The 25,979-nt window shown below is 51.2% G+C and overlaps 1 protein-coding gene across 2 annotated transcripts; it reads left to right on the top strand.

The window, feature by feature from the left end:
• The first annotated feature begins 3,193 nt into the window (after positions 1–3,193).
• Positions 3,194–24,227, top strand: DRC7 (dynein regulatory complex subunit 7). 2 transcript variants are annotated; one of them, XM_005899891.2, is made up of 18 exons: positions 3,194–3,232; positions 6,076–6,307; positions 6,907–7,081; positions 8,194–8,319; positions 9,065–9,259; positions 11,189–11,347; positions 12,619–12,837; positions 13,739–13,867; positions 17,201–17,273; positions 18,083–18,211; positions 18,414–18,542; positions 19,518–19,738; positions 20,506–20,721; positions 21,190–21,300; positions 21,388–21,498; positions 22,401–22,595; positions 23,420–23,559; positions 23,831–24,226. In XM_005899891.2, exons 1-18 carry the CDS (start codon positions 3,211–3,213, stop codon positions 23,922–23,924), a joined length of 2,676 nt encoding a protein of 891 aa, XP_005899953.2. In that variant the 5' UTR covers positions 3,194–3,210; the 3' UTR covers positions 23,925–24,226. The 2 variants fall into 2 exon arrangements, with proteins under 2 accessions (XP_005899953.2, XP_070244463.1); XM_070388362.1 differs by lacking the exon at positions 18,414–18,542 and having other exon boundaries at positions 23,831–24,227.
• The last annotated feature ends 1,752 nt before the right edge of the window (positions 24,228–25,979 follow it).

Raw genomic sequence — 25,979 nt, 5'->3', positions numbered from 1 at the left:
CCTGGTCTACATGCCGCGGGGCAACAAGCCTGTGGGCCACAACTCCTGAGCCTGTGCACCCTAGAACACGTGCTCTGAAACAAGAGAAGCCACCGCAATGAGAAGCCCACAGACTGCAACTAGAAAAAGTCCATGCACAGCAGTGAAGACCCAGCACAACCAAAAGTAAGTAAATAAATAAAAAATTTTAAACTAAATAAAATAAAATTTATATTAAGGCATATAGGCCTCAAATAGCTAAGTCATCCTTAATGAAAGAGGGCACAGAAGGAAGAACTGACCTGCAGATATAAAGAGTGTACAAGGCCATAGTGGTAAATTCAACTTGGAGTCTGTGCAGGGATAGACATGAAGACCAGTGGAATAGAACAGAGGCCTCTGTGGCAGACACATGTACACCTGGGGACTTACTGTATGACGAGAGTGACATCACGAGAAAGGGACAAATGATCTGATGATGGTGTTGGAAAATTAACTCTTTGTAAGGGGAAAAATAAAACAAAATCCCTACTTAACTCCTCATACAGAGATGGACTTCCAGCAGAATAAAGGTCTAAATGGCATGGCAAAATTACAAAATTAACATAGGAAAATATGTTTTATTGGAGTATAATTGCTCTACAATGTTGTGTTGGTTTCTGCTGTACAACAATGTGAATTAGCTGTATACATATATCCCCTCTCTCTTGAGCCTCCCTCCCATTCCCCATCCCACCTGACTAGGTCATCGCAGAGGGGAACATATTTTTGTGACTTTAAGTGCAAGAAAGGATTTCTTAGACAAAAATTTGTAAGTGTAAAACGTCAGACCAAAACCTGATAGACTCAAATACATCAAAATTAAAGTTTTCTGTTCAATGAAGGTCACTACAGGCAAGGTTAGTGGACCTGTGACAGAAAGGAGGGAGGTATTTGCAGCATCTGGAACCAGGGATTAACACCTGGAAGTCCTGCAAATCCAAACAAGATAATTCTGCAATAAAGCAAAATGGGTTGAGTTTTTAAAAGACAGTTTCAGAAGAAGAAACCCTTGAAGCTAACACATTAGCACATGAAGACAGATTTAAAATCTTTAGTAATCAGAGAGGCACATACTCAAATGACAGTAAGACCTTGTTGTACCCCTACGAAACTGGCAAACATCAGGAAGGGAGTGAATATCAACTGCTGGCGGGGGCAACGGTGCCAGGCTCCCTCAGGCATTGTGGGAGGTGGAGAGAGTGTAGGTTTCACCACCTGAAAAAAAGTGCAGTGCTGCTGCTGAGCCACCTGTCCTGCTCCTGGTTCTTTAGCCCAAAGATACACTTGCAGGTCTAGAAGGGACTCCACCAATGACATGTGTGGCATTATCTGTGAATAATGGGAGTTGATGGCAAAGTGGGGTGTCCATGGCTAGGAGAGTAAAGAGGAAATTAATGCGGGTGGATCTTTTTTTTTTTTTAGTAAAGTCTGGTACAGCTTTTTGTTTGTTTGTTTGTTTAATATTTATTTATTTTCTTTATTCATTTGTCTATGCCAGGTCTTAGTTGCAGCATGCAGGATCTAGTTCCCTGACCAGGGATCAAACCCAGGCCCCCTGTTTTGGGAGCCCAGACTCTTAGCCACTGGACCACCAAGGAAGTCCAGTGGGTGGATCTTAAATACACAGTTCTTAGCAAATATCTAAGAAACAGAAAAGTATTAATACAATATCATTAATGCCAATTAAAAATGCTGACAGCATGAGAAAGAATGCTCATTTGGTGGGGAGTTGGGGAGTGTCAGAATGATGCCTATGTGGGCTGGGAATGGGTAAAGAGGAATAAACAACTATGCGGAGGAAATTAGGTGTTGCACGAGACAAAAGGAAAAAGGAGACCTATGTTCCATTCCACCGGAGGCGCATATCACATTTTCCTTTTCCTCTTCCCTTCCTGGCCGCCGCCCAGGTGAATTCCCCAGAGAGGTAATTCCAGGCTGAACTCCAGGACTGAAGTCCACACGCCATCTTAGGAACTTTCCCTCCATCTAATTTATCCTTCTCACTTTATTTTATATGACTGCATAATGTTCCAGCCAGAAGAAAAAAAATCATTCTTTATTATCAAGAATTGAGATGATTTCTACATTTTCACCAATAGCAGCAACTATACAATCTCGTCCAGACATCCGCACGATTTCTCTGGACCCCACTCCCCCCCCACAAGACGGCATCACAAGTTCTGTGGGCCCTTTCCTTCAAAAACAAAACAGAAGAAGTTATCTTTTGTGACTGCATTGGTACAAAGACAAATATAATCCCAGGCGGACTCATAATGTGCATTATCGGTCTATTCATTTTTTCTTTGGAATTTAAAAGAAATTAAAGTAAGCATTTTCATGGGCCACTAACCTAACAAGTAAGTTTTCTCTGTGCCATGAGATTTATACTAAATCAGTGGTCCAGCCTTGACTAGAACCAGGACTCGGGCAGCCTGACTGTCCACCATGACAGGCGGCCATGCCAGGACCCACACTGGTTTTTATCTGTTTTGATGAAGGCCATAGTGACCATGCAAGCAGAAGCAGTGCTGTCCTGGTAAATGTTTAACAACACTTGATGAGAGAAATCTCTAGGATTCTTGCCTGGAGAATCCCATGGGCAAGCTACAGTCCACAGGATCGCAAAGAGTCAGACATGACTGAAGAGACTTAGCACGCGTGATGAGAGAAAAAGTCCTTGTCTGCAGCATTTGCCAATTTCTGTGGTATAAATAATCTCATGGACAATTTTAAGCTACCTATGTGATATCACTGAACAGAGTTGGGAAAAGATGGGGCGTAGCTTACCCTAACATAATATTTTCGTTGTATAGATAACAATAGGAATAAATAAACTCTGGAGCTTAGATAACAATAAAATGCAGTAAAATAATTAGGAAGTGATGAGTTTTGAGTATTTCTTACCTCTGCTTTTAATATAGTCTATTTACTTATATGTTTTTGTAGTTTAAATTTTACTAATGACTGTGTTCATCAATGGGTTCACAAACATTCCTAAAGCTTTAACCATCAGCTCTTGCAAACTGGCACACAAGCTGGTTCCAGCCCATCACGGGCTGAGGGACACACTGCAGTGTGTCTCCTGGACCCAGACCTGGTTAGTGACAAAAGACTACATTTCCCAGAAGCCTCCTCTCCCATGACCTGCCCTCGGCCTTGAAAGCTGTTACTATGGAGACAGGCTAACAGATGGTACAGGCTGTCCTCAAGGGTGAGATGGGAGCTGGGGTGTGCAGTGGCTGAACCCCACCTGGCAGGGGGGAGGGCAAGGGTGCTGGTGGTAAGGGGGATTCTTCTGCCTGGGGCCTTTCAACCCCAAACTTTCTGGGGAAGTTTTCAGTGTGTGTGTGTGTGTGTGTGTGTGTGTGTGTGTGTGTGATGGTGAAGAGGAGGTTGCTGCTGGGGAGAAAGACGCAGGGAAGGGCTTGTGGGGTGGGGAGAATGCTGGGCACAGAATTGGGGGAACTTTAAGGTGGGACTGCCTTCCCCAAATTGTGCTTTAGCTGAAGGGGCAGGCTGATGCTGGGAATAAGCATTGCAAGTTCTGGCTCAGCTCCACCTCTGATGACGTGTTCTGTGACCTTGGCCCAGAGCCCATTTTAGTGGCTGCCCACTGACACCTTGGCCTCCTCCCCTCCTATGTCTTTCCTTACTCACTCCCCCTCCACTAAACCATCCATTCCTTCTAGGATTTTTACATTTCATTAGGCCCTTAAATGCATGGATTTCAGAGCCAGAAATATACAGGTTCATGTATATTTCTGCTCCTTACTAGCTCTGTGACGTTAGGCCAAGCACTTAACCTCTCTAGGCCTCAGTGTTCTCCTCTGAAAAGTGGGTATCATAATAGTATCTGCCTCATAGGGTCCGTAATGGGAAAACTCAGTCTTCCATCTTCTGTGTGTCTCCTTTACTTCTCAGACAAAACCCTTTGCTTCTGACACTTCTGGTTTCCAAATGCGCAGTTTCCCCCTCACTGAGTAATTCCTTTTTAAAATATTCATTTATTTATTTGGCTGCATCAGTTCTTAGTTGCACTGCACACAGATCTACATTGTGTCATGTGGGATCTTTCTTTGCAGCTCAAGGGCTCCCTAGTCGTGACGCGTGGGCTCAGTAGTTTTGAGGAATGGGCTTAGTTGCTCCACTGCATGTGGGATCTTAGTTCCCTGACCAGGGATCAAACCGACGTCCCCCGCATTGCAAGGAGGATTCTTAACCACTCGACCACCAGGGAAGTCCCAAGAAATTCTCCATGACACCATTTGGGTGTCCTATAATTCAACTCAATTCTGACACTACCTACTTGGAGATGGCATCAGATCCCACAGGTTAAGGGCTCAGTCATACAAGACTCTTCCCACTCACTTCAGATGCCGATAGCAAGCAAGCAGTCGGTCCCTGGGTTACCCACAATTTATGTCCAATGTGGCTACCAACTGGGGGTTCCCATGACCCCCTCCTCGGGTTCTATTTATTTGCTAGAGAGGCACAGGGAAACACCTCATTACGTTTACCAGTTTATTAAAGGACACAGTAGAGGACACAGACAGCCAGGCAGGTGAAGAGATACATAGTGCGAGGTCTGGGAAGGTCCTGAGTGCAGGAGTTTCTGTCCCCCAAGAGGACGTTGCCTTTCCAGCCTGGAGGCTCTCTGAACATCCTACTATTGAGAGTCTTATGGAGGCGTCCTCACATAGGCTTGATCAACTATTGAGCCCATTTCTACTCTTCTCTCTTCTCCGGAGAATGGAGGAGGGGCTGGAAATTCCAAGCTTCCAGCCATGGCTTGGTCTTTCTGGTGACTGGTCCCCATCAGGGAGTCATCCAGGGGGTCACCCAGCCTTGCTAAAACAGAAAAAGAAAAAAAGATGTGCCTGGTGTTCTTATCACTTTGGAAGTTATAAGGGGACTGGATCTTTCGTCCACTTTAGTGAGGCTGGGCTCTCTGGCTGCAGACAAGTCCTTCTCTAGGGCACATGAGCATATATGGCATTTCAATGTCCATCCACCCTCCACCCCCACCCAAAGGTCCTCCATCCTGAGAGATGACACAAGGGCTTGGCCAGAAGAGTGTAGGCTGTGTCACTGCCACCTGCCCCTTATTCAGGTGCCTTAGAGGCAGCCCCATTCTTGCCCTCTCTGTGTTCCAAGTTTGGTGATGTTACCTCTTCTTTTTTTCCTTCCTTGCTATTATGAATGGGCTTCCTAGGTGGCGCCAGAGGTAAAGAATCTGCCTGCTAATTCAGGAGACATAGGAGACACAGGTTCCATACCTGGGTTGGGAAACAACAACTGCTTGTCTCCAGTGTTGCCAACCATGGTGCCACCCAGTCTCGTGAGGCACTGGGAACCAGCCCTGTTAGCAACTCAGTGACTGAGCATATAGGTGTCATATCTAAGAGGCCTAAAAGATAATTATGAATAAGTTTCTTTGAATTTAGACTTCCTGGACTTCATAAATATATTTAATAGGAAACTTCATAGTACTATCCATACAGCACTAACATCACCTGCCAGAAGGAGAAAGTAACTGGCGGAATAAATATACAAAAAGCAAAGCAAGGTTAATAAGTCTCAGCTACCTGCTCCTGACCTGACAACAGTCTCAACATGTGACCTGCGTCGTCTCTGCTTTAAGGGGAAATTTGCAAATGTCAGAAAGGTGTTACAGGTGTGCTCACACCACGTGGAGACTTTCTCTCTGATGGAAAGAACGTTTAAGAGGGTCTTGCCTCCTCCCTTTGTGATCTAAACCAGCGGTCCCCAACCTTTCTGGCACCAGGGACCAGTTTCATGGAAGATAATTTTTTCATGGACCAGGGGTGGAGGGAAGTGGTTTCAGGATGATTCAAGCACATACATTTATTGTGCAATTTATCTCTATTATTATGACATCAGCTCCACCTCAGACCATCAGACCTTAGATCCCGGAGGCTGGGGGACCCCTGAATTCTAAAGCACATCAAAGCACCATCCAGGGACACAGCTGGTGTCATTGACTCCATTCTGGCCTGAAATTGGCCATTCTGAGTGCATTTAATCCTCCTGCAGCGACCTCCTCTCTAGACAGTCATAGACACGCCAGAATGGAGGTCCTAAAGGAGAAAGTGGAGGAGGAAGAGGCGGCGGAGCGAGAAGAAGCAGCTGAGCGGGCCGAGAGGGGAGAGAAAACAAAGAGGCCGATGGAGGTGCGGAGGGAGGAGACCACCATGACGCAGGAGATGCTCAGAGACCTGGAGAGGAAGCTGTCAGAGATTGAGGTCTCTGTCCCAGAGAAGCTCTTGTGAGTGTCAGGGATAGGGAGGGAGGGGACTTTGGCCCAGCCACCCTGGCGGGGGTCAGACCAGGGCTGGGCAGAGAGAGAGCAGGTCAGAATGGTGATGCCTGGGCTGGGAGGCAGCACGGGGACCTAGAAGGAGATGGTTAAGAGTGAGGACCATGCTTTCAGGCTGTCTGGTCCAAGTCTCTAACTCCTAGGGAGTTAACCCTCCCTAACTGTAACCTTGGGCAAGCCACTCAGCCTCTCTGTGCATCATTTCCCTCATCTGTTTAAAGGGGCATCTGATCAACCCAGTGCTCGGTGACAACCTAGAGGGGTTGGATGATGGAGAGGGGAGGGAGGTTCAAGAGGGAGGGGACATATGTATCCTTATGGTTGTTGTACAGCAGAAATCAACACAACATAGTAAAGCGATTATCCTCCAATTAAGAATAGATTAAAAAAATAAAAGAGCAGCTGATAAGAATGACACTTCCCTCCTAAGAAGTTATGAGGATTAAATGAGGACGGAGTAGAGCCGGTGGCAGCTAAGGTAGATGGAGGGTTCCCTGTGTGCCAGGCCCAACCCCACACAGGCTAATACCACCCTCTTGTGGGCACAGGGCCTTCACCAAGGACACTATCGACACCTCCAAGCTGCCCCTTTCCTACCAAAGCAACACGCTCAAGGAGGAGCACCTGCTGCAGGTGGCGGACAACTTCTCCCGCCAGTACAGCCACCTGTGCCCGGACCGCGTGCCCCTCTTCCTGCACCCACTAAACGAGTGCGAAGTGCCTGTAAGACCGGGTGGTAGAGGGCAAGGCCGGGGCTGGAGCACAGAGGGTGGAGGGAGGCGGGCCAAGCACAGACCTCTCCTGGAGGGTGGTGGGGGCAGCATATAAACTCAAATGCCCACAGGCCCCAGCAGACCTGGTGTGCATCATCCCTGGGGTCTGTGGTGGCTTGGAGCCCCCATGCCCCACCTAAGGGGCAGTTGGACAGCCAGTGCGATCTCCAGCCCCCAAGGCCAGCCCTGTGCAGACAAAGGCAGAACCCGAATGCTGGCCCCCTTCCTTCCCACCCTGGGACCCAGGGCACGTCCCTGATTCTCACTGGGCCTCAGTTTCCCCACCTGTAGGCCCTATGGCAGGAGATGAATGCGAAGTTACAATGCCGCAGCCCATACATAGGTTGACAAGGGCTTGCAGACCGTTTGATCTGGCCCACCTGGTGATGTAACCCTTGTGTTAGCTGCCAGCACTTGGAACTCAGCTGTTCCCAACCAGATCCCTAGTCCCCTCTTTCCTGGATCTGGTAACCCCGGACCTGCATTTCTGCTACAGCCATCAGTGGGGGCTGCCCCTTAGGTGGGGCCATGTGTGATCTGGTGCTGGTGAAACCTTCCTCGAATTCACAGGGAGGGAGACTCCAGAGGCCTGGCTCCTGGCCCCAGGGCAGCAGAGCAACCCCTCAAAGGCCACAGAAGCACTAGGTCCCCCACGCTGGGCAGCGGTCTAGAGCCACAGACCCGACTCTTCTACTGACTGTGAACCTGAACAAGTCAGCTCACCTCTCAGAGCCTCGGCTTCCTCACCTGTCAGTGGGACCTGCCTCACAGAGTTGCTGGGGGTCAGGGAGGTGATGCGGGAGTGAGGGGCGCTAAGTGGGGTAGTGGTGATGATGCGGTAGTGATCACATCACTAGCACTGGATTATGCTAGATCTGGGCAAGAAGGGCCTTGAGGGAATCCCTTCCTCCAACTCCCAAGGCCCTGAGTAGGAACCTGCGGCCCAGAGAAGCCTAGAGAGCGGCCCCCAACCCCATCCTGAGGTCTCCAGCTTCCTTGGAGCACCGTGGTTTCCTCCCAAGTGGCACATCGCCCCAGGGCCTGTGGTCTCTCCCTTTGCAGAAGTTCGTGAGCACAACCATCCGGCCCACACTGATGCCCTACCCTGAGCTCTACAACTGGGACACCTGTGCCCAGTTCATCTCCGACTTCCTGTCCATGGTGCCCTTGCCTGACCCCCTCAAACCTGTAAGTACCACCTGGGGCTGCGTCCTTAGGCCACGAAGCCAGAGATGGGAAACCAGGCAGGTCGGGAGAAGGAGGCTTGGCCAGCCTCGGGCCACAGTCTATGAGTCTGTCGGGGCCGAACCCCTCACCGACCCCCTGGCTGGGAGGGAGGATGGGAATAGGCCCAGAAAGAGACAGCCACTTGCCTGAGGTCACACAGCATGCCTGATCTCTGGACTCCCACCTCTTTGACTCCTTTGCCTCCTTCGGCTTTCAGAGTCTTCTTTTCAGGACTTTAGGAGGTGGAAAAGGAAAGAGGGGGACCTGCTACCCACGTTTCAAGGCCACATTTTTGGGGTTCTGACCAGCTTAATCTCTTTAAGAATGGAGGGTGAAAGGAGGGAGAGAAAAGGGAATATGTACACAGTGGAGAAAGAGAGGAGAGAAACAGAGGTAGAAGGTAAGGGTAATTTGGAATAAAACCATAAAACATCCAATCAAAGATCCTCAGGCCAGAAGCCTCAACATCCAGATGGTCTTTCCCACCAGGAAGAAGTCCATGGCCCTTTGGAATTACAGGCAAATGTGGATTGCACTTTCTGGACACGGGGGCTGTGGTTTTCACCCCATTCTTAGCAGACTCCCTAAACCAGCAAAGGGGAGGAGCCCCATTGGGGTTGAGCCTGCACACTGGCCCTGGCGCCCAGCCCTGGGGATACTGGCGAGGGGCAGGGGGCAGCTGTACTGACCAGCCTGCTGTGCCCAGCCCTTGTACCTGTACTCCTCGACCACTGTGCTCAAGTACCAGAAGGGGAACTGCTTCGACTTCAGCACACTGCTCTGCTCCATGCTCATCGGCGCCGGCTACGATGCCTACTGTGTCAACGGCTACGGCTCCCAGGACCTGTGCCACATGGACCTAACTCGGGAGGTGTGCCCACTCACCATGAAGCCCAAGGAGGTACGGCCGGGCCCCTGCTGCCCTCAGCATCACATGAGACACGCCATCCTTACGGCAGCCTGTCCCTGCTGCTGAGCTCTACAACTGGGACACCCGCGCCCAGTGAAATCAAACCACTGATGATTTCTCTCCCCTTGGCATCTTCATGCACACAGCCCATTCCTCCAAACTGGCTGCTCCTCTCCACTTGTCGCTCAGTTGCAGCTACTGTGTTCCCCACATTAGTGAATGCCACATGGCAACTATCTTCAGCCAAATTCTTCCAAATTTATCCTGTGCATGCGATAAAAAGCCATCCAGTCATTTTCATATACGGAAAAAGCAGACAAATGAACAGATATGTAGTTCTGTCTTTTTTTTCCCCCTTCTCATGTAAAAAGATCCCTTTTTTAACAGCACAAAATTTCACCAAACCTCCACCAAACCACAGCAGGCAGTGGTTGTGCTTGTATATATGCTGACTGAGTACACCATAATGACCCAAGGCAGCTGTGAACACTCAAAACACTTCTTAGTGAATTTAATTGTAGGAATCATTAAAGCATCTCTGTGCATTTGGAAAATAGCCATGCTACAGGCAAAAAGGACTTCCCAGATGGCTCTAGTAAGAACCCACCTGCCAATGCAGGAGACGTAAGAGATGTGGGTTCAATCCCTGGGTTGGAAAGATCCCCTGGAGGAGGGCATGGCAACCCACTCCAGTATTTTTGCCTGGAGAATCCCATGGACAGAGGAGCCTGGCAGGCTACAGTCCGTAGAGTTGCAAAGAGTCAGACATGATTGAAGCGACTTAGCATGCATGCACAGGCAGATAATGCTTTTCATGAACTAGATTGATTCCAGGATTTTGTGATCCGGGGTCAAGGCCCCATGAGTATCTGCAGCTTGGGGCAGGGGATCCAGGGGCCTGAGGCAACCAGCATCATGCACCTGTGTTACCTGCGTGAGCAACTGGGGCCCCTGGGGCTGTTCTCTGGTGGAGAAGGAGAGGGAGGCACCTGGTGAGAGCCCAGCCTGCTCTCTCAGGCCCAGCTCCCCAGGAAAGATGGAACAAAAAAAGCTCCATCACTGCTTTTGGCTCCAAAGGCCTATGAACTCATATACAGGCCTCTTAGCTCAGCCAAAATTTTAATTATGAAATTGATATCAATAGCTAATGGGTGCTGAGAACATTCCAGTCTATAAACCACTTACATGTTTCTTGACTTGGTTGCTCCTCTCAAGAGCACTGCGTGGTAGGAATGATTGCTCTTGTGTTTTACATGTGAGTGTGTTGAGATGAAATGGCTTTTGTGACCAAAGTCACACAGCTGGTAAATGGGTCCCTGGGGGCTGAGGCCCAGTCTGTCTGACTATGAATGGTGGAGATTCGCTATTTCTCCCTCATACCAGGTCCCCATTCTGCAGCTTCTGTGGTGTCTTTTCCTGGACATTTTCTGGCCACCTAGCACACATTTGTGTACACACGCTCATGTGCACGTGCGCGCGCACACACACACACACACATACAGAGGCTTTGTTCTTTTTCCGAGCCCAGGAAACTCTCACTTCAAGTCAACATGTGAAGCCCTGCAGTGGTAAAACCTGAAAATCTGATTCTCGACAATTTGCCCCACTTTCTAAATCAGATCCAGATCATAGCTAGTCTAGGCCATGGGGGATGAAGAACAGAAGTCACACCTCCTGAGCTCTGGCCTGGATGGGCAACTCATACAGACATTGTCCTGTCTGCATTTGACAGATCAAGCCTGGGGAAAAGGTTCTCACTGAATTTTGCAGAAGATGCTACAGTTAGGGAAATGGGAGGACATACCCACAGTCACAGGTCTGGAGCTGAGGCTCTTTCTGTGTTTGGGGTCAGAGAACCTGCAGACTCCAGGAGCAAGAGTGTGGGTGGCTGCCAATCCTTTTCCTCTCGTCTCGTGACAGAGTGTCAAGGAGGAGGAAAAGGCACCCCCTAAGAAGTACGCCATCAAACCTCCCAGGGACCTGACCAGTAGGTTTGAGCAGGAACAGGAGATGAAGAGGCAGGAGGCGATCAAGGCTGAGGAGGAGAATCGGCGGAAGCAGGAGGAGGCACGCCTCTTGGTGGGTCCACCATCCTCAGCCCTCAAGCCATGAACTCAGCTCCAGAGAAGGGGCTGCTTGGAATGGGGAAAAAGACGCAGGCCACAGGCCATGTGTTTATGGCCTCCAGGTTCAAATCCCCTCCTCCCTCTTCCAAAAACCCCACCTCCATCCCAGTGGTGGTCAGCCAGATGCTAATACTACAGAGCTGTGCTGCCTGGGCCAATTCATTGTGTGCTGTGCAGTTCTGGTGTCCTCCTTGATCCAGACCAGGAGCTCACTGAAGATATACCTGCATACACTCTACATCCATCCTACATCCACCTTCCCACCACCCTCAACCACCCTCCCACCATCCTCGAAAAACCCTCCCACCACCCTCCCAAAACTCTCCCACCATCCTCCCACCTCCCGTCCACCACCCTCCCAAAACCCTCCCACCACCCTCCCATCACCCTCCCACACCCGCCCGCCACCTTCTCAAAACCCTCCCACCACCCTCCCATCACCCTCCCACCACCCTCTCACCACCCTTCCAAAACCCTCCCACCACCCGCCCACCACCCACCCACCACCCTTCCAAAACCTGCCCACCACCCGCCCATCACCCTCCCACACCCACCCGCCACCTTCTCAAAACCCTCCCACCACCCTTGCAAAACCCTCCCACTACCCTCCCACCATCCTCCCACCACCCTCCCACCACCCTCCCACCATCCTTCCAAAACCCTCCCATCACCCTCCCACCACCCTCCCACCACCCGCCCATCACCCTCCCACCATCCTCCCATCTCTCCTCCTATCCACCCACACTCTCATCACCCCTTTCATCTACTTTGCTTCCCTCCCTTCTTGTCTTTCCTTCCATATAGTATTTATTGAGGGTCTACTGTGGGATGCAGTAGACCCTGGTGATGCAATAATGAACATGGCACAGTGACCCTTTTTCCAGAGGGGTGCAGATAGGGAAGCCATATGGTGTCCCCCTATCTTTCTTTGGATGAAATCTCACCCAGAATCACAACACAGAAAGCCAATAAATCCCAGATACCCTAGAGCTCCAAAAGGTCAAGTTTATAAACCACAGATCGAGCTAGATCCTCCCATTTTATGTATAAGCAAACAGGTTCAGAAGTGGGGTGATGTCCTCAAGGTCACGAAGTCAACCAGAGATGCAGTGTGGATCAAAATTCGATTATTTTGCCAGTTCCTCAGCCCCAGGGAGATGTTTGTACCCCTGATGATCCCCTTCCCATCCATTTGCCTCGAGGTCACCCACCTTTCCCATGCAGGAGCAGGAGAATGCAAAGACCGACCCCCTGCACGGACTTCGTGTGCATTCCTGGGTCCTGGTGTTGTCGGGGAAACGTGAGGTGCCTGAGAGTTTTTTCATTGACCCATTCACTGCACGCAGCTACAGCACCCAGGACGATCACTTCCTGGGAATTGAGAGCCTTTGGAACCACAAGAACTACTGGGTCAACATGCAGGATTGCTGGAACTGCTGCAAGGTGCTGGGCGGGCCTGGGCGGGTGTGGCAGGCACAGTGGGGGAGGGTGGGTGTGACCAGTGGGGAGAGCTGGCCACCAGCCAAGAGGGCTTTGAGCTTTTCCTGGAGTACCCAGGGCCTACTGCTTTACCCATACATAATCATTCCAGTATGATTATTGTCACTCTGTTAGTTTCTGTATCCTTATAAAATGTGGATTGTTAGTTCAATTGATTTTGAAGTGCAATACACATGCAGAAAAATGCACTTATCCTACACGTCCAGCTCAATGAACTTCCATACATATTTATGTATAAAAACTCAGTGCCAGGACTTCCCTGGTGGTCCCATGGTTGAGAATCCCTTTCAAATGCAAGGGATGCAGGGTCGATCTCTGATGGGGAAACTAAAATCCCATATGCCCTGGGGCAATGAAGACCCAGTGCAGCCAAAACAAAACCCAAAACCTCAGTGCCATTTATAGAAGTTAAAAAATATGTGCACATGTTTGGAGGGAGGTGGTAACTGGATACCAGGGGACTTTCTGGGAGTGTGGATAATGTTCTGTTCTTGAACCGGTCTTTGCCATATAGTGACACCTCATCTCTTCCTGTAAGGACAATGCCAAATGAGCTCCACATTCAGGCCTATCCCAGGCCAGAGAGTCTCCGAGTCTCTCACCCAGAGACCAACACGGGAAGGGAGTCCCAGCCCCCTCAGGGCCTCCGTCCCCCTGTGGGGATGAGGAGGGCGGGCGAGGACTCTCAGAGGCAGCCTGGAGCCACGTTCTGGCCCCTTTGAGACCCAGCTGGGTTTCTTCTCACCCTGGGCTTGGCTGTTCCCCGCCCCCCTCCCTGCCCCTTTAGAGTAGGAGGGGGGTACACTGGCTGTGGGGTGTGCTCAGCGACCCCGTTCTCCATCAGGATTTGGTCTTCGACCTGGGAGACCCCGTGAGGTGGGAGTATCTGCTCTTGGGCACCGACAAGCCTTTCCTGTCCCTGACTGAGGAGGAGGATGAGGGGATGAATGATGATGACGACGTGGAAAACCTGGTGAGCCTCCATGGAGTGGGGGGACTTGACACCCTGTCTTGCTTCAGGCCAGCCTGACACACTTCCCCCACAGATATGTGTCTAGGGCGGGGCAGTTCAGATAGACCACTTATAGATTCCTTGAAGCAGAAGGGCCTGGACCATGCCCTTGTTTTACAGATGGGCAGACTGTGGCCCAGACAGGTCCAGCAACCTGCCCGGGACCCCCAAATGGTGCAGGGAAGGTCTGGGATGTGCATTCAGGCCTCCTGCCCATCCCCCACTCGGCCCCCTCTATACACACACACACAGCCCACTTCCTGTTCAGGGGTTGCCCTGCCCTTCGGAGTAGGGCAATAAGACCCTCTCCACAGCCCATCCCTTTCAAGCCCCAGAACCATCCCTCACATCCAGGCCTCTCCTGCATGATCGCCATGATTCTCCACACACGCTTCCAGACCTTGCTTGTCCCTCCTATCAGCCCTTCTGAAGGTCATTGGCCTGGTCATCTCTGATCTCCTACTCGGGGGCAATCCAGGCAGGTCTGCATGAGGCCCTGTGAGTGGAAGTCAGAGGCCCAGATGCCTTCGCCACTGGTTCCGACACCTTGAGCAAACTTCCTAACTGTTGGAAACTTCAGTTTCATCATCTGCATGTAAAATGGGGGAATGGGGTCAGTTACATCACGGTAGCAATAACTGGGGTATTCGTTTGCTAAAGTTGCCGTAACTCAGACTGGGTGGCTTAAACAGTAGAAATTTCTTTTCTCACAGCCCTGAAGACTGGAAGTCGAGCTGTCAGCAGGGTTGGATTCTCCTTAGGGGTGCCCACCCCCGGGTCCTCACACTCTTTCCTCTGTGTGCGTCTGTGTCCTAATTTCTCCCTATAAGGACACCAGTAGTATTGGATTAGGGCTCAACTGAATGACCTCAGTTTAACTTCGATACCTCTTTAAAGATCCTGTCTCCAAATATAGTCACATTCTGGGGTTCTGGGTTCTAGGACATATGAGTTTTGGGGGGATACAATTCAGCCCCCAGGTAACACTCACATGGCCCTTTCTAAGTGCTGTGAAGCGGCTCAGTCATGCTTGATTCTGCCACCCCATGGGCTGTAGCCCTCCAGACTTCTCTGTCCACAGGATTTTCCAGGCAAGAATACTGGAGTATTGGGATCTTCCCGACCCAGAGATCGAACCTGGGTCTCCTGCATTGCAGGCAGATTCTTTATCATCTAAGCCACCAGGGAAGCCCTTCTAAGTGCCAGAAGGTATTTAACTTGCCAATATCTTCACAGCTACCCGGTGTGATGGGTACTAGTATTGTCATCCATGATTATTATTGCCCCATTTTACTGACAGGAAGGCTTACACACAGAGGGGTGAAATAAATGACCCAAAGTTACACAGCCAATAAGTGACAGCTGGGATTTGACTGTCCAGCTCCCAAGTCTGGGTTCTCAAAGGCAGTTCTGTTCGGCCTCCTGGGGCTGCATGAGGACAAGTGAGACCACCAGTGTGATGTGTTTGGAAAGACGTGTAGACCCACCTGGAAATGGTGTTGAGTATTCTCAGCCTCTTCTCCCTGGAGACCAGAGAGCCTCCTCTACTGTGCAGTAAATCCTGGACCACTGGCGCCTCCTGCTGGCCTCAAAATGAGAACAGACAAGCCAAGCGGATGTCAGACATCTGAGCAATTTGGCAAGAAGAGTTTTCTTTTTTGAATTTTTTATTTTATATTGAAGTATAGACGATTAACAACATTGTGATAGTTTCAGGTGGACAGCAAAGGGACTCAGCCATGCATTTGCATGTATCTATTCATGGAGAAGTTTCAAACCGAGAAAATCTTATGCAAGTTTCTGTGGTTACCTAACCTGAAGATCATTTGTCCAATGTAGTTGCTAAGTCATGTCCGACTCTTTGCAACCCCATGGACTGTAGCCTGCTAGGGTCCTCTGTCCATGCGATTCTCCAGGCAAGAATACTGGAGTGGGTTGCCATGTCCTCCTCCAGGGGATCATCCTGACCCAGGATCGAACCCACATCTCCTGCATTGGCAGGCAGGTTCTTTATCAGTGAGCCACCAGTGAAGCCCTTAAACCTGAGTTTGTTTCTGTTTTGCATGTGTATTCATTTGTATTGTTTTTAAATTGAACAGCAGAGAAGTCATACTGGAGAAAGGCCTTATAAGTGAATGCATTCAATGTGAAAAATGTTTTACCCATAAATCCTCTTTCTATCAAAGAATTCACACTGGAGAAAGGCCTTCTACGTGCAGTGAATGTGGGAAATCTTTTATCAACAACTCCAATTTCCATAGACATCAGAGAATTCACACAGGAGAAAGCCCTTATGCCTGTAATGTATGTGGAAAATCTTTTATAACTCTGGCTGACATTTGTTATCATCAGAAAGTTCACAGCAGGGAAGTGCCATATAAGGGCAGTGACTATGGGACCTCCTTTAATCAAATGCACCTCCTCAGTTCTGGTAGGAAAATCCACAGTGGAGAAAAGTCTTATAAGTGCAGTGAATGTGGGAAATCTTTTACTGCTAACTCTGGCCTTTGGAATCATCAGAGAATTCACAGTGGAGAAAGGCTTTATGAGTGCAGTGAACGTGGGAAATCTTTTATTGCTAGGATGAGCCTTCTCAATCATCAGAGAGTTCACACTGAAGAAAGGCCTTATAAGTGCAGTGACTGTAGAAAATGTTTTATTAGCAGTTTGAGCCTTCTTTGTCATCAGAGAGGTCACAGCGGAGAAAGGCCTCACGAGTGCAGTGAACGTGGGAAATCTTCTCCTGCTAGCTGTGGCCTTCGGTATCATCAGAGAGTTCATTTGTCTAGACTAGGCCTTATTTGCCAGATGGGGAAACTAGGCTCAGAGAGAAAGAAAAACAATAAGGGCAACCAGGCAGTGTCCCAAACCCTTATGTGCATTTATCAGTCAATCCTCCCAAGCAGTTAGAAAACTGAGACTCAGAGCCGTTAAGGGACTTTACCTGAGCTGGTATTGGATGGAGACTCCAGAAGCCCCTCTTTTAACCAAAGGCCGGTGGTTTTGTCTCCTGCATCTGCGGGAAGTGGGGAGGGGGGGTTCATATGGGACAGGGCGTGGCTGTCCTCGCCAGGTACCAGGTGGGTAGAGGGGTAGAGCTGCTCCTCCTCCTCCCCTCTGTCTCAGGTCACACCAGGTCAGATCTCCAGCACCGCTGGGGAAGCTGACAAGCCACCTTGGGGGGCTTGGCCCTGGGGGGTGAGAGAGTAGCTCCGACCTGCCTGTAAGTCAGCCCTGATCAGAAGGCCCAGTCCTGATCAGAACTACCCACCCCACCCCCACCTCTCCCAACAGGGCAAGGAGGATGAGGATAAGAGCTTCGACATGCCGCCCTCGTGGGTGGAGCAGATTGAGATCTCCCCCGAAGGTACAGCATCTCTGGACCTTTGGGGGCATCTGTGGCAGCGGGATGCCTGCAGAGGCTGCCTCGACCCCTCATTTCCAAACCCCGGCCCCATGTTTCCTGCTGCACCCTCTTCATCTCTTCCTTCCCACCATACACGCTCAGCTCTGCGGCCGGGGGCCTGACCCTAGTCTGGCACACAGGACAGGGCTCAGTTACCAGACCCAGAGTGATGGAGTGTGGCAGGTGCTGGAGGACTGGGGACCGGGACACAGCTGTTCCCCTCCCTCAGCCCACTCTGCCAGGAGGAGACTACACACAGTACCCAGGGCGGGCAGGGAAAGCAGGGGGGCAGGGCATGCTTGTGCCCCATGCCAACCTCTGCTGATTGCTGAGATTTCCATCTGGGAGTGGCTGGACCCATGGGGAGGACCTAGGCTGTCCCATCAGGGCGGGAAGGGCTGGAGAGGGTGTCATGGGAACCCGGGGGTTGGAGACTGGGGAGTGGGTGGGCAGAAAGGGCTTCTGGGAGGAAGGCTCATCTAAGCTAAGTTTTAAGGGGTCGGAAGAAGTCAGCACAGTAAGGGCAGGAGGGGATGGTGTTTCCAGCTGAGGTCTGGAAGAGTGCGGTGTGGTCAGGCTCAAGCTGAGATGTCCTCCAGGGCAGGAGCTGCCCTGGTGACTTGTCCCCTCTGCCTCCCTGGAGTGGGCTTGGGGGCTGGAGGAGCTGAGCAAACAGCACAGTGAACAGAGGCTGAAGAGTGACTGGTGAGGCTGGCCTTCCCTTCCCCCAGTCTGGGGAGGAAGGACCCCAGCCCACTCTGTGTCCTCAGCGTTCGAGACCCGCTGCCCAAACGGGAAGAAGGTGATACAGTACAAGAGGGCGAAGCTGGAGAAGTGGGCCCCGTACCTCAACAACAACGGTCTCGTGTGCCGCCTCACCACCTACGAGGACCTGGAGTGTAAGGGGGCAGCTCTAGCTGCGGGGCTGGGGGGGAGGGGGCAGAAGAGCTGGATCCCCGACATGTTATGTGACCTTGGTCATGTCACCACCCCTATCCGTGTGAGTGTGGGCCCTGCTGGTGTGCTCTGTGTGCTGGGAGTGGTGGGACAGCAGCTGGGGGATCTGGCCTGGCTGCTTCAGACACCGATCGGGCCCCACAGGTACCAAGACTTTGGAGATGAAGGAGTGGTACCAGAATAGGGAGGACATGTTGGAGCTAAAGCACATAAACAAGATCACGGGCTTGAATGTCGACTACTTCAAGCCGGGCCACCCCCAGGCGCTGCGCGGTGCGTGGACCCCGTGACTAGGCCAGGGTGGGAGCCCAGGGTGGGGGCCTCATGTGCTCCTTAGAGCAGCCTCCACGGCAGCTGATGCGTGGTGGGAGGAACCAGCATCCTTATTGCCAGGGTTCTTGGGTGGCAAGCTACCGAAATAGCCCCTGCCTCCCCAAGCAAAGCAGATGTGTGGGAGGTCAGAGGAAGCACAGAAAATCTAAGGAAATGTGACAAGTGTTCCTCCAGGAAAGGTAACGCAGGGCTGCAGCCCATGCTGTGGTTGGGATCAGGTACCCATTCGGGCCACGTTTACAGGGGTTAGGATGCCTACAAGAAAACCAACAAGCACCCCCACAAGGGCAATGCAGGGGGCAGAAGTGTGGCAGTGAGCATGTGGCGGCAAGCCCAGGAGACTGGGAAGCAGGGAAGGACATATCCTGGGAGAGAATTAACAACCCAATCCAAGAATTCACAAAAGAAAAACATAGGCGCAATATACATCTAAAAACAGGACCAATCTCACTTGGTTGAGACAGGAAGGGGAGGGGAGGGGAGGGAAGGGAAGGGGAAAGAAAGAAAGAAAATCAATAAGGGACCAACCTACAACCCTTCAGTTGGCAAAAATGAAAAAATGGCCCTACCACGTGTAAGCAAGAGACTCCCCTTCATTCCTGGTAGAACAGCAAATTGGCACAACTTTTCTGGGGAGCGGTTGGGCAAAATAATCAATGATAGCTTTCAATTATGTACGTTTTTTGACCAACAGTTCTGTTGCACAAATAGCAGGCAAGAAGAAAACATACATCAAACAGATGTTCATCACGGTGTTGATTATAATAACAAAAGCTGGAAGCAGCCTAAACACCTAGCTCTAGGGCATTGGTGACATCACACATGAGGCTTCTACCCAAGGCCTGGGGTCGGGTTATGAAGCCAGGGGCTCCGGGTGCTCACCTAGGCGTCACCCGGCCCCCACCTACCCCGCAGTGCACTCGTACAAGTCCATGCAACCTGAGATGGACCGTGTCATGGAGTTTTATGAAACGGCCCGTGTGGACGGCCTGATCAAGCGGGAGGAGACGCCCAAGACGATGACAGAGCACTACCAAGGTCGGCCGGACTTCCTCTCCTACCGCCATGTCAATTTCGGGCCCCGGATGAAGAAGCTGGCTTTGAACAGCGCAGAGTCAAACCCCCGGCCCATGGTGGTAAGTACTTGCTGGACTTGGGGATGGGGTGCCTGCCTACTCTGGTGGGCCAAGGTTACCCTGAAGGGGAGGAGCCCCGACTCCGGGGAGCCTTCTTTACTGAGTGACCTTTCCTTTTTTACCATCTCGGGTCTGTCTGATGCCAGACGTCAGCCACTGGGCCACCAAGGTATTATGTCCCTGTGTGGGTATACGCGCTCTTGACTAAACACTTGGAAAATATGTAAAATTATAAAAAGTAAAAAAATCTCAGAATGCCATCTCTCAGCTATTATCACACATTAATAGATTAGATTTTGAGAGTCTTTTCAAAGATGTGGGTGTGTGCATGCATGTAGAATTCCTGTATCACTCTCTTCCCTTAAATTGTGTAGCTTTTTCCTCCATATCATCACAAGTTATTTTGCACCTATATTTAACTTCTGCACACCAAAGAAGCTCTTTTTAGCAGTAAGCATTGTCAAGTGATAGAGCAGGCTGCCTGGAGAGGTGGTGAGCTCCCCATCTCTGGAGGTGGGCAAGCAGAGTCTGGCAGAAGGAGCTAGAGAAGAAATGGCGCACCACACAGGGCTGGAGCGCCGGGCACTGAGAACCCCTGGGGCCTTGAGAGCCACTGTCTAGCTGGGAGGGGCTGTTCTACATAAACCCCCACCCCCCAAATAACCCCAGACCCCAGCGTCCCTGAGGGTCCTTTGCGCCTGTCCTCAGGGCAAGCACAGAAGTCCCCCTTTTCCACCCTGCCTCCTCCGCATGTTTTGGTGTCCCAGAAAATCACAGAGAGATTCTTCCGCAACCCTGCAAAGCCTGCGGACGAGGACGTGGCCGAGCGAGTGTTTCTGATCGCTGAGGAGCGCATTCAGCTGCGCTACCACTGCCGCTCCGACCACATCACGGCCAACAAGCGCGAGTTCCTGCGGCGCACGGAGGTGGACAGCAAGGGCAACAAGATCATCATGACCCCCGACATGTGTATCAGCTTCGAGGTGGGCTTAGGAGTCTGGTGGGCAGGGGCAGGATGGGGTGGAGTGAAGAGAGAGCCCTGGGGTGGAAGGCCCTGGTACCCCGCCTGGAAATTCATCTTCGCCCCTGGGAAAATCAAGACCTCCCATCTGGGAATAATACTCTTTGAGCTCCTCTGAAAATCGTCTCTTTTTCCATCCTGCGACCAAGGCTGTGACAGATCTCAGCACCTCCACAGGGCTGGCTTTCCTAGTTCCAGTCCTGACTTTGCTGGCACATTCCTTGGCCCCTCTGAGTCTCCAGTTTCTCTTCTGTTGCTAGTTGTGCTTTTAGAGATGCAACAGTTTGAGAGAGGTGAAGCAACTGGCTGGAGGTCACACAGCTAGAAAATGGCAGGGAAAGATTTGAACCCAGGAGATCTGGCTCCAGAATCTGCCCACAACCCCAGCCGTTGCTGCTGCTTCTCCAAGTAAATGTGGCGGTTGTTCCAGGTGGAGCCGATGGAGCACACTAAGAAGCTTCTCTACCAGTACGAGGCCATGATGAAGCTAAAGAATGAGGAGAAGTTGTCCAGACATCAGGCCTGGGAGTCGGAGCTGGAGGTCGGGTGTTCTGCGGGAGAGTAAGCAGATGGCAGGTAGCAGGGGTGGGGGGTGTTTAACCATGTCTGCCCCCACTTCCCAACTCAGGTGCTGGAGATCCTGAAGCTTCGGGAGGAGGAGGAGGAGGCACACACGCTGACCATCTCCATCTATGACACCAAGCGCAATGAGAAGAGCAAGGAGTACCGGGAGGCCATGGTGAGCCCTGCTCCTTGGCTTCCCCCCGACCCCTCCCCCACCCACCCCCCCGGCCCCCCCCCCCCCACCTCCAGGGTGCTGAGGTTGATAGGGACTCTGGGGAGAAGCCCTTTAGAGGTGATGAAGTTATTGACACCGTGGTGGTCATCTTTGCTGTGAGCTGACCATTTCCCTGGATCATGCCCCAACACATGCTTAGGATACAGGCCAGGTCCCCCCACACCACCTCCAGGAGCTATGGCCAAGCCAAGACCTCCACTTGGGGGCTTCCCTGGAGGTTGTGACCTGGGCTGGTAGCACCAGTGAGCGGACTCTGACCACGGGCCTGAGTTCTCTGGCCCCTGCACATACCTTCACATTACCCACTCTGGTTGCAAGACCCAGCTTGGTTTTTTTGAGGCCAGCTTCTAAATCCCCTTTACCAACCAAGTGGAGATTTCTAAAAAAAAAAAAAAATAGATGAGGTTGGCAAGACAGGACTGGGCACCTGAGGTCTGGTTCTCAGACCCCCAGAGGTGGGGATGTCTGCCCCCACATCTCTAGCTTCACTGGGCTCTGGCGGCCAACACAGCACATAAAGAAGGCCCCAGGGTGGAAGGGAAAAAAGGGACTCACCAGCAGTTTTTAACGTCATTAACAACCATGCTTTATTACCATTTATCGAGCGAGCATCTGCTGAGTGATATGTATGTACTGAGGCTCGAGTGGAGACGTGTGAACTCACAGACACCAGAGTTGGCCGTCACCAATAACCATGATCTCAGGAGACAGCGCAGAGCCCTCTGAGGCCTCAAGCACAGAGGGTTTGAGGTCCAGTTCTGTGTGATCACATCTTGATAGAGCTGGTTGGGGGATGTCTGCGGCCCCTACTGGTCCAGCCAACCCCCGGCCCCCTCTTACAGGAGCGCGTGCTACACGAGGAGCACCTGCGACAGGTGGAGGCCCAGCTGGACTACCTGGCCCCGTTCCTGGCCCAGCTCCCACCTGGGGAGAAGCTCACACGCTGGCAGGCCGTGCGCCTCAAGGATGAGTGCCTCAATGACTTCAAGCAGCGGCTCATTGACAAAGCCAACCTCATCCAGGCCCGCTTTGAAAAGGTGCAGCCAGGGCCCTGGCAGGGGTGGGGACCTCGGCATCCTCCACCGGAAAACCAGCCCAGGGCTGTTGGCTCACCATCTCTTAGATTGTGAGGGACTATCGGGCAGAGAGGGAGGAGGCCAGTGCCTGGTGTGTCCAAAGGACCAAGCTGTCCTTCCTCATCCTTGTTTATTGGGTGGAAGGGTGGATGGAGGGGTGGATGAGTGAACAGAGGGATGGAGGTGTGGCTGGCTGGCTGGCTGGAGCATTATAACAACTCCTATAGTTTTTGACTCATGTCTGTTGGTCAGGTACACCCATGTAGTTCCCCTGCATTATCTTATTTAATCTTCCCAAACAGCTCTATGGTGGTGGGGGTGGGGTGGGTGCAATGACCCTCATTTTGCAGACGACAGATTGGAAGCTCTGAAAATGTACTTTGACCAGAGTCACGTGGCTCTCAGTCCTGACTCCTGCTCTAACCTTGTGGACATGTTGTTGTTTAGTCGCTAAGTTGTGTCCAATTCTTTCTGACCCCATGGACTGTGTAGCCCACCAGGGTCCTCTGTCCATGGGATTTCCCAGGCAAGAATACTAGAGTGGGTTGCCATTTCCTTCTCCAAGGGATCTTCGCCAGTCAGGGGTCTAACCCTCGTCTCCTCTACTGGCAGGCTGATTCTTTACCACTGAGCCACCTGGGAAGTCCTTGTAGCCATATATCCCTCTAAACAAGGCCCCAGGTTTTCTGCCTCTGCTTCTCTGGCTTCTAGGAGAAGGGGTGACGGGGCTGACCTTGTGGGGCTGTCTGGGTCAGCCCTCCTGCTCTCCTTCCCCGTGCCCACAGGAGACTCAAGAGCTGCAGAAGAAGCAGCAGTGGTATCAGGAGAATCAGGTGACCCTGACGCCTGAGGATGAAGACTTATACCTGAGTTACTGCTCTCAGGCCATGTTCCGCATCCGTATCCTGGAGCAGCGGCTCAGTCGGTGAGGAGGCAGGGGTAGGGGGAGCCGAGAGGACCCACAAGGATGTTGGAGCACCAGCTTTTGTTTTTTTGGTTGTGCTGAGTCCTCATTGCGGTGCATAGGCTTCTCCAGTTGTGGCACGCAGGCTTAACTGCCCTGCAGCACGTGGGGTCTGAGTTCCCTGACCAGAGATTGAACCCATGTCCCCTGCAATGGAAGAAGGATTCTTAATCACTGGGCCACCAGGGAAGTCTCAGAGTACCAGCTTTGTAACCCCTACTTGTGATTTCAGACACAAGGAGCTGGCCCCACTGAAGTACTTGGCTCTGGAGGAAAAGCTCTACAAGGACCCACGCCTGGTGGAGTTACTTAAAGTCTTTGTTTGATGCTCTTCACCCCCTACACCTGTGGTCCTCTGAGTCCCTCCTGAGGCCTCAGCAAAGCTGCCAGAGAAAGAAACCTCCCCCAAAGCCTGGCCCTTGTGTTCCCTATGCTCAGCTAATGACCATCCACTCAGGCACACTACCTTCCTGCTTTGCCTAATTTACCTGTAAATAAACACTTGCCATTTGCCACGTGTACCTCATGTTTCACAGACTCCAGCAGCAGCCTTTTTCTCCTTCCCTTCTTTATCTGTGGCCTGGGACCACCTTTACAGCCTTATCTTATTTAATACAGCAACTGCATCCCCATTCCACACATGGCTAATTAGTGGCTGATAAGAAGAGTCGGTGGAATTCAGTCACTTGCAGTCTAGCGTTGAGAACCCAAGTTCTGGCGCACACACCTTAGGCTTGCCATTCCCACTTTGTGAGCTGGGCCACCCCGGCCATGGTGGGGGTGCAAGACCCTCATTTTTCAGACGAGAAACTGGAAGCTCTGAAATGTACCGTATCCAGAGTTTCATGGCTGTCTCAGCCTTAACCCCGGCTCTGACTTCATAAGCATTATATCCCTTTAAACAATATCCCAGTGGCTTTCTCTCAAGACATGTGTGTGACCCCTGCCTCTGCTCCTCCAACTTCTGTGGGTAGTGGCCCTTCCCAAAGCCCACCCCACCCGAGTCCCAAATGAAGTCGGCCTTTATCGGGTTCCAAATCCATATTGGTGGTCCCCCTCAAGCTGCAGTGCACTCATCCATTAATCGAGGCCGTGGGGGTAGCACTCCCGGACTCCAAGACTGACTTGGACCCGGAATCAGACTCCGTTTCCCTCTAAGCCTCCTGTGTGGGATTCAAGCTGGGGTCCAAGCCAGAGAAGAGGGACAAAGTTCTCAGAGCACGCCAGCACCGAACCCGAGGAAAAAGAAAAAAACAGCAGTTTTGGTAAAGTGCTGACCGATGCCTCAGTTCAGTTCAGTCGCTCAGTTGTGTACAACTCTTTGCGATCCCATGAATTGCAGCACGCCAGGCCTCCTTGTCCATCACCAACTCCTGGAATTCACTCAAACTCACGTCCATCCAGTCAGTGATGCCATCCAGCCATCTATCTCATCCTCTGTCGTCCCCTTCTCCTCCTGCCCCCAATCCCTCCCAGCATCAGAGTCTTTTCCAATGAGTCAACTCTTCACATGAGGTAGCCAAAGTACTGGAGTTTCAGCTTTAGCATCAGTCCTTCCAAAGAACACCCAGGACTGATCTCCTTTAGAATGGACTGGTTGGATCTCCTTGCAGTCCAAGGGACTCTCAAGAGTCTTCTCCAACACCACAGTTCAAAAGCATCAATTCTTGGTGCCCAGCTTTCTTCACAGTCCAACTCTCACATCCATACATGACTATTGGAAAAACCATAGCCTTGACTAGATGGACCTTTGTTGGCAAAGTAATGTCTCTGCTTTTGAATATGCTATCTAGGTTGGTCATAACTTTCCTTCCAAGGAGTAAGCATCTTTTAATTTCATGGCTGCAATCACCATCTGCAGTGATTTTGGAGCCCCAAAAAATAAAGTCTGACACTGTTTCCACTGTTTCCCCATCTATTTCCCATGATGTGATGGGACCAGATGCCATGATCTTCGTTTTCTGAATGTTGAGCTTTAAGCCAACTTTGTCACTGTCCTCTTTCACGGTCATCAAGAGGCTTTTTGGTTCCTCTTCACTTTCTGCCATAAGGGTGGTGTCATCTGCATATCTGAGGTTATTGATATTTCTCCTGGCAATCTGATTCTTCCAGTCCAGCGTTTCTCATGATGTACTCTGCACAGAAGTTAAATAAGCATGGTGACAATATACAGCCTTGACGTACTCCTTTTCCTATTTGGAACCAGGCTGTTGTTCCATGTCCAGTTCTAACTGTTGCTTCCTCACCTGCATATAGGTTTCTCAAGAGACAGGACAGGTGGTCTGGTATTCCCCTCTCTTTCAGAATTTTCCACAGTTTATTGTGATCCAAAATCACTGCAGATGGTGACTGCAGCCATGAAATTAAAAGACGCTTACTCC

This window comes from Bos mutus, chromosome 18 (assembly GCF_027580195.1).
Source record: "Bos mutus isolate GX-2022 chromosome 18, NWIPB_WYAK_1.1, whole genome shotgun sequence".
Taxonomy (NCBI): Eukaryota; Metazoa; Chordata; class Mammalia; order Artiodactyla; family Bovidae; genus Bos; species Bos mutus.
Note: the sequence above shows the minus strand (reverse complement) of the source record. Positions and strands in the feature narration are given on the sequence as shown.

Bases quoted from the DNA above. Each gene is read 5' to 3' on its own strand.
- DRC7 (XM_005899891.2), top strand. From the start codon at position 3,211: ATGGTACAGGCTGTCCTCAAGG. The intron at 22,596-23,419 runs GTGCAGCCAGGG...CCGTGCCCACAG, and splicing joins TCCAGGCCCGCTTTGAAAAG to GAGACTCAAGAGCTGCAGAA. The intron at 23,560-23,830 runs GTGAGGAGGCAG...TTGTGATTTCAG, and splicing joins CTGGAGCAGCGGCTCAGTCG to ACACAAGGAGCTGGCCCCAC.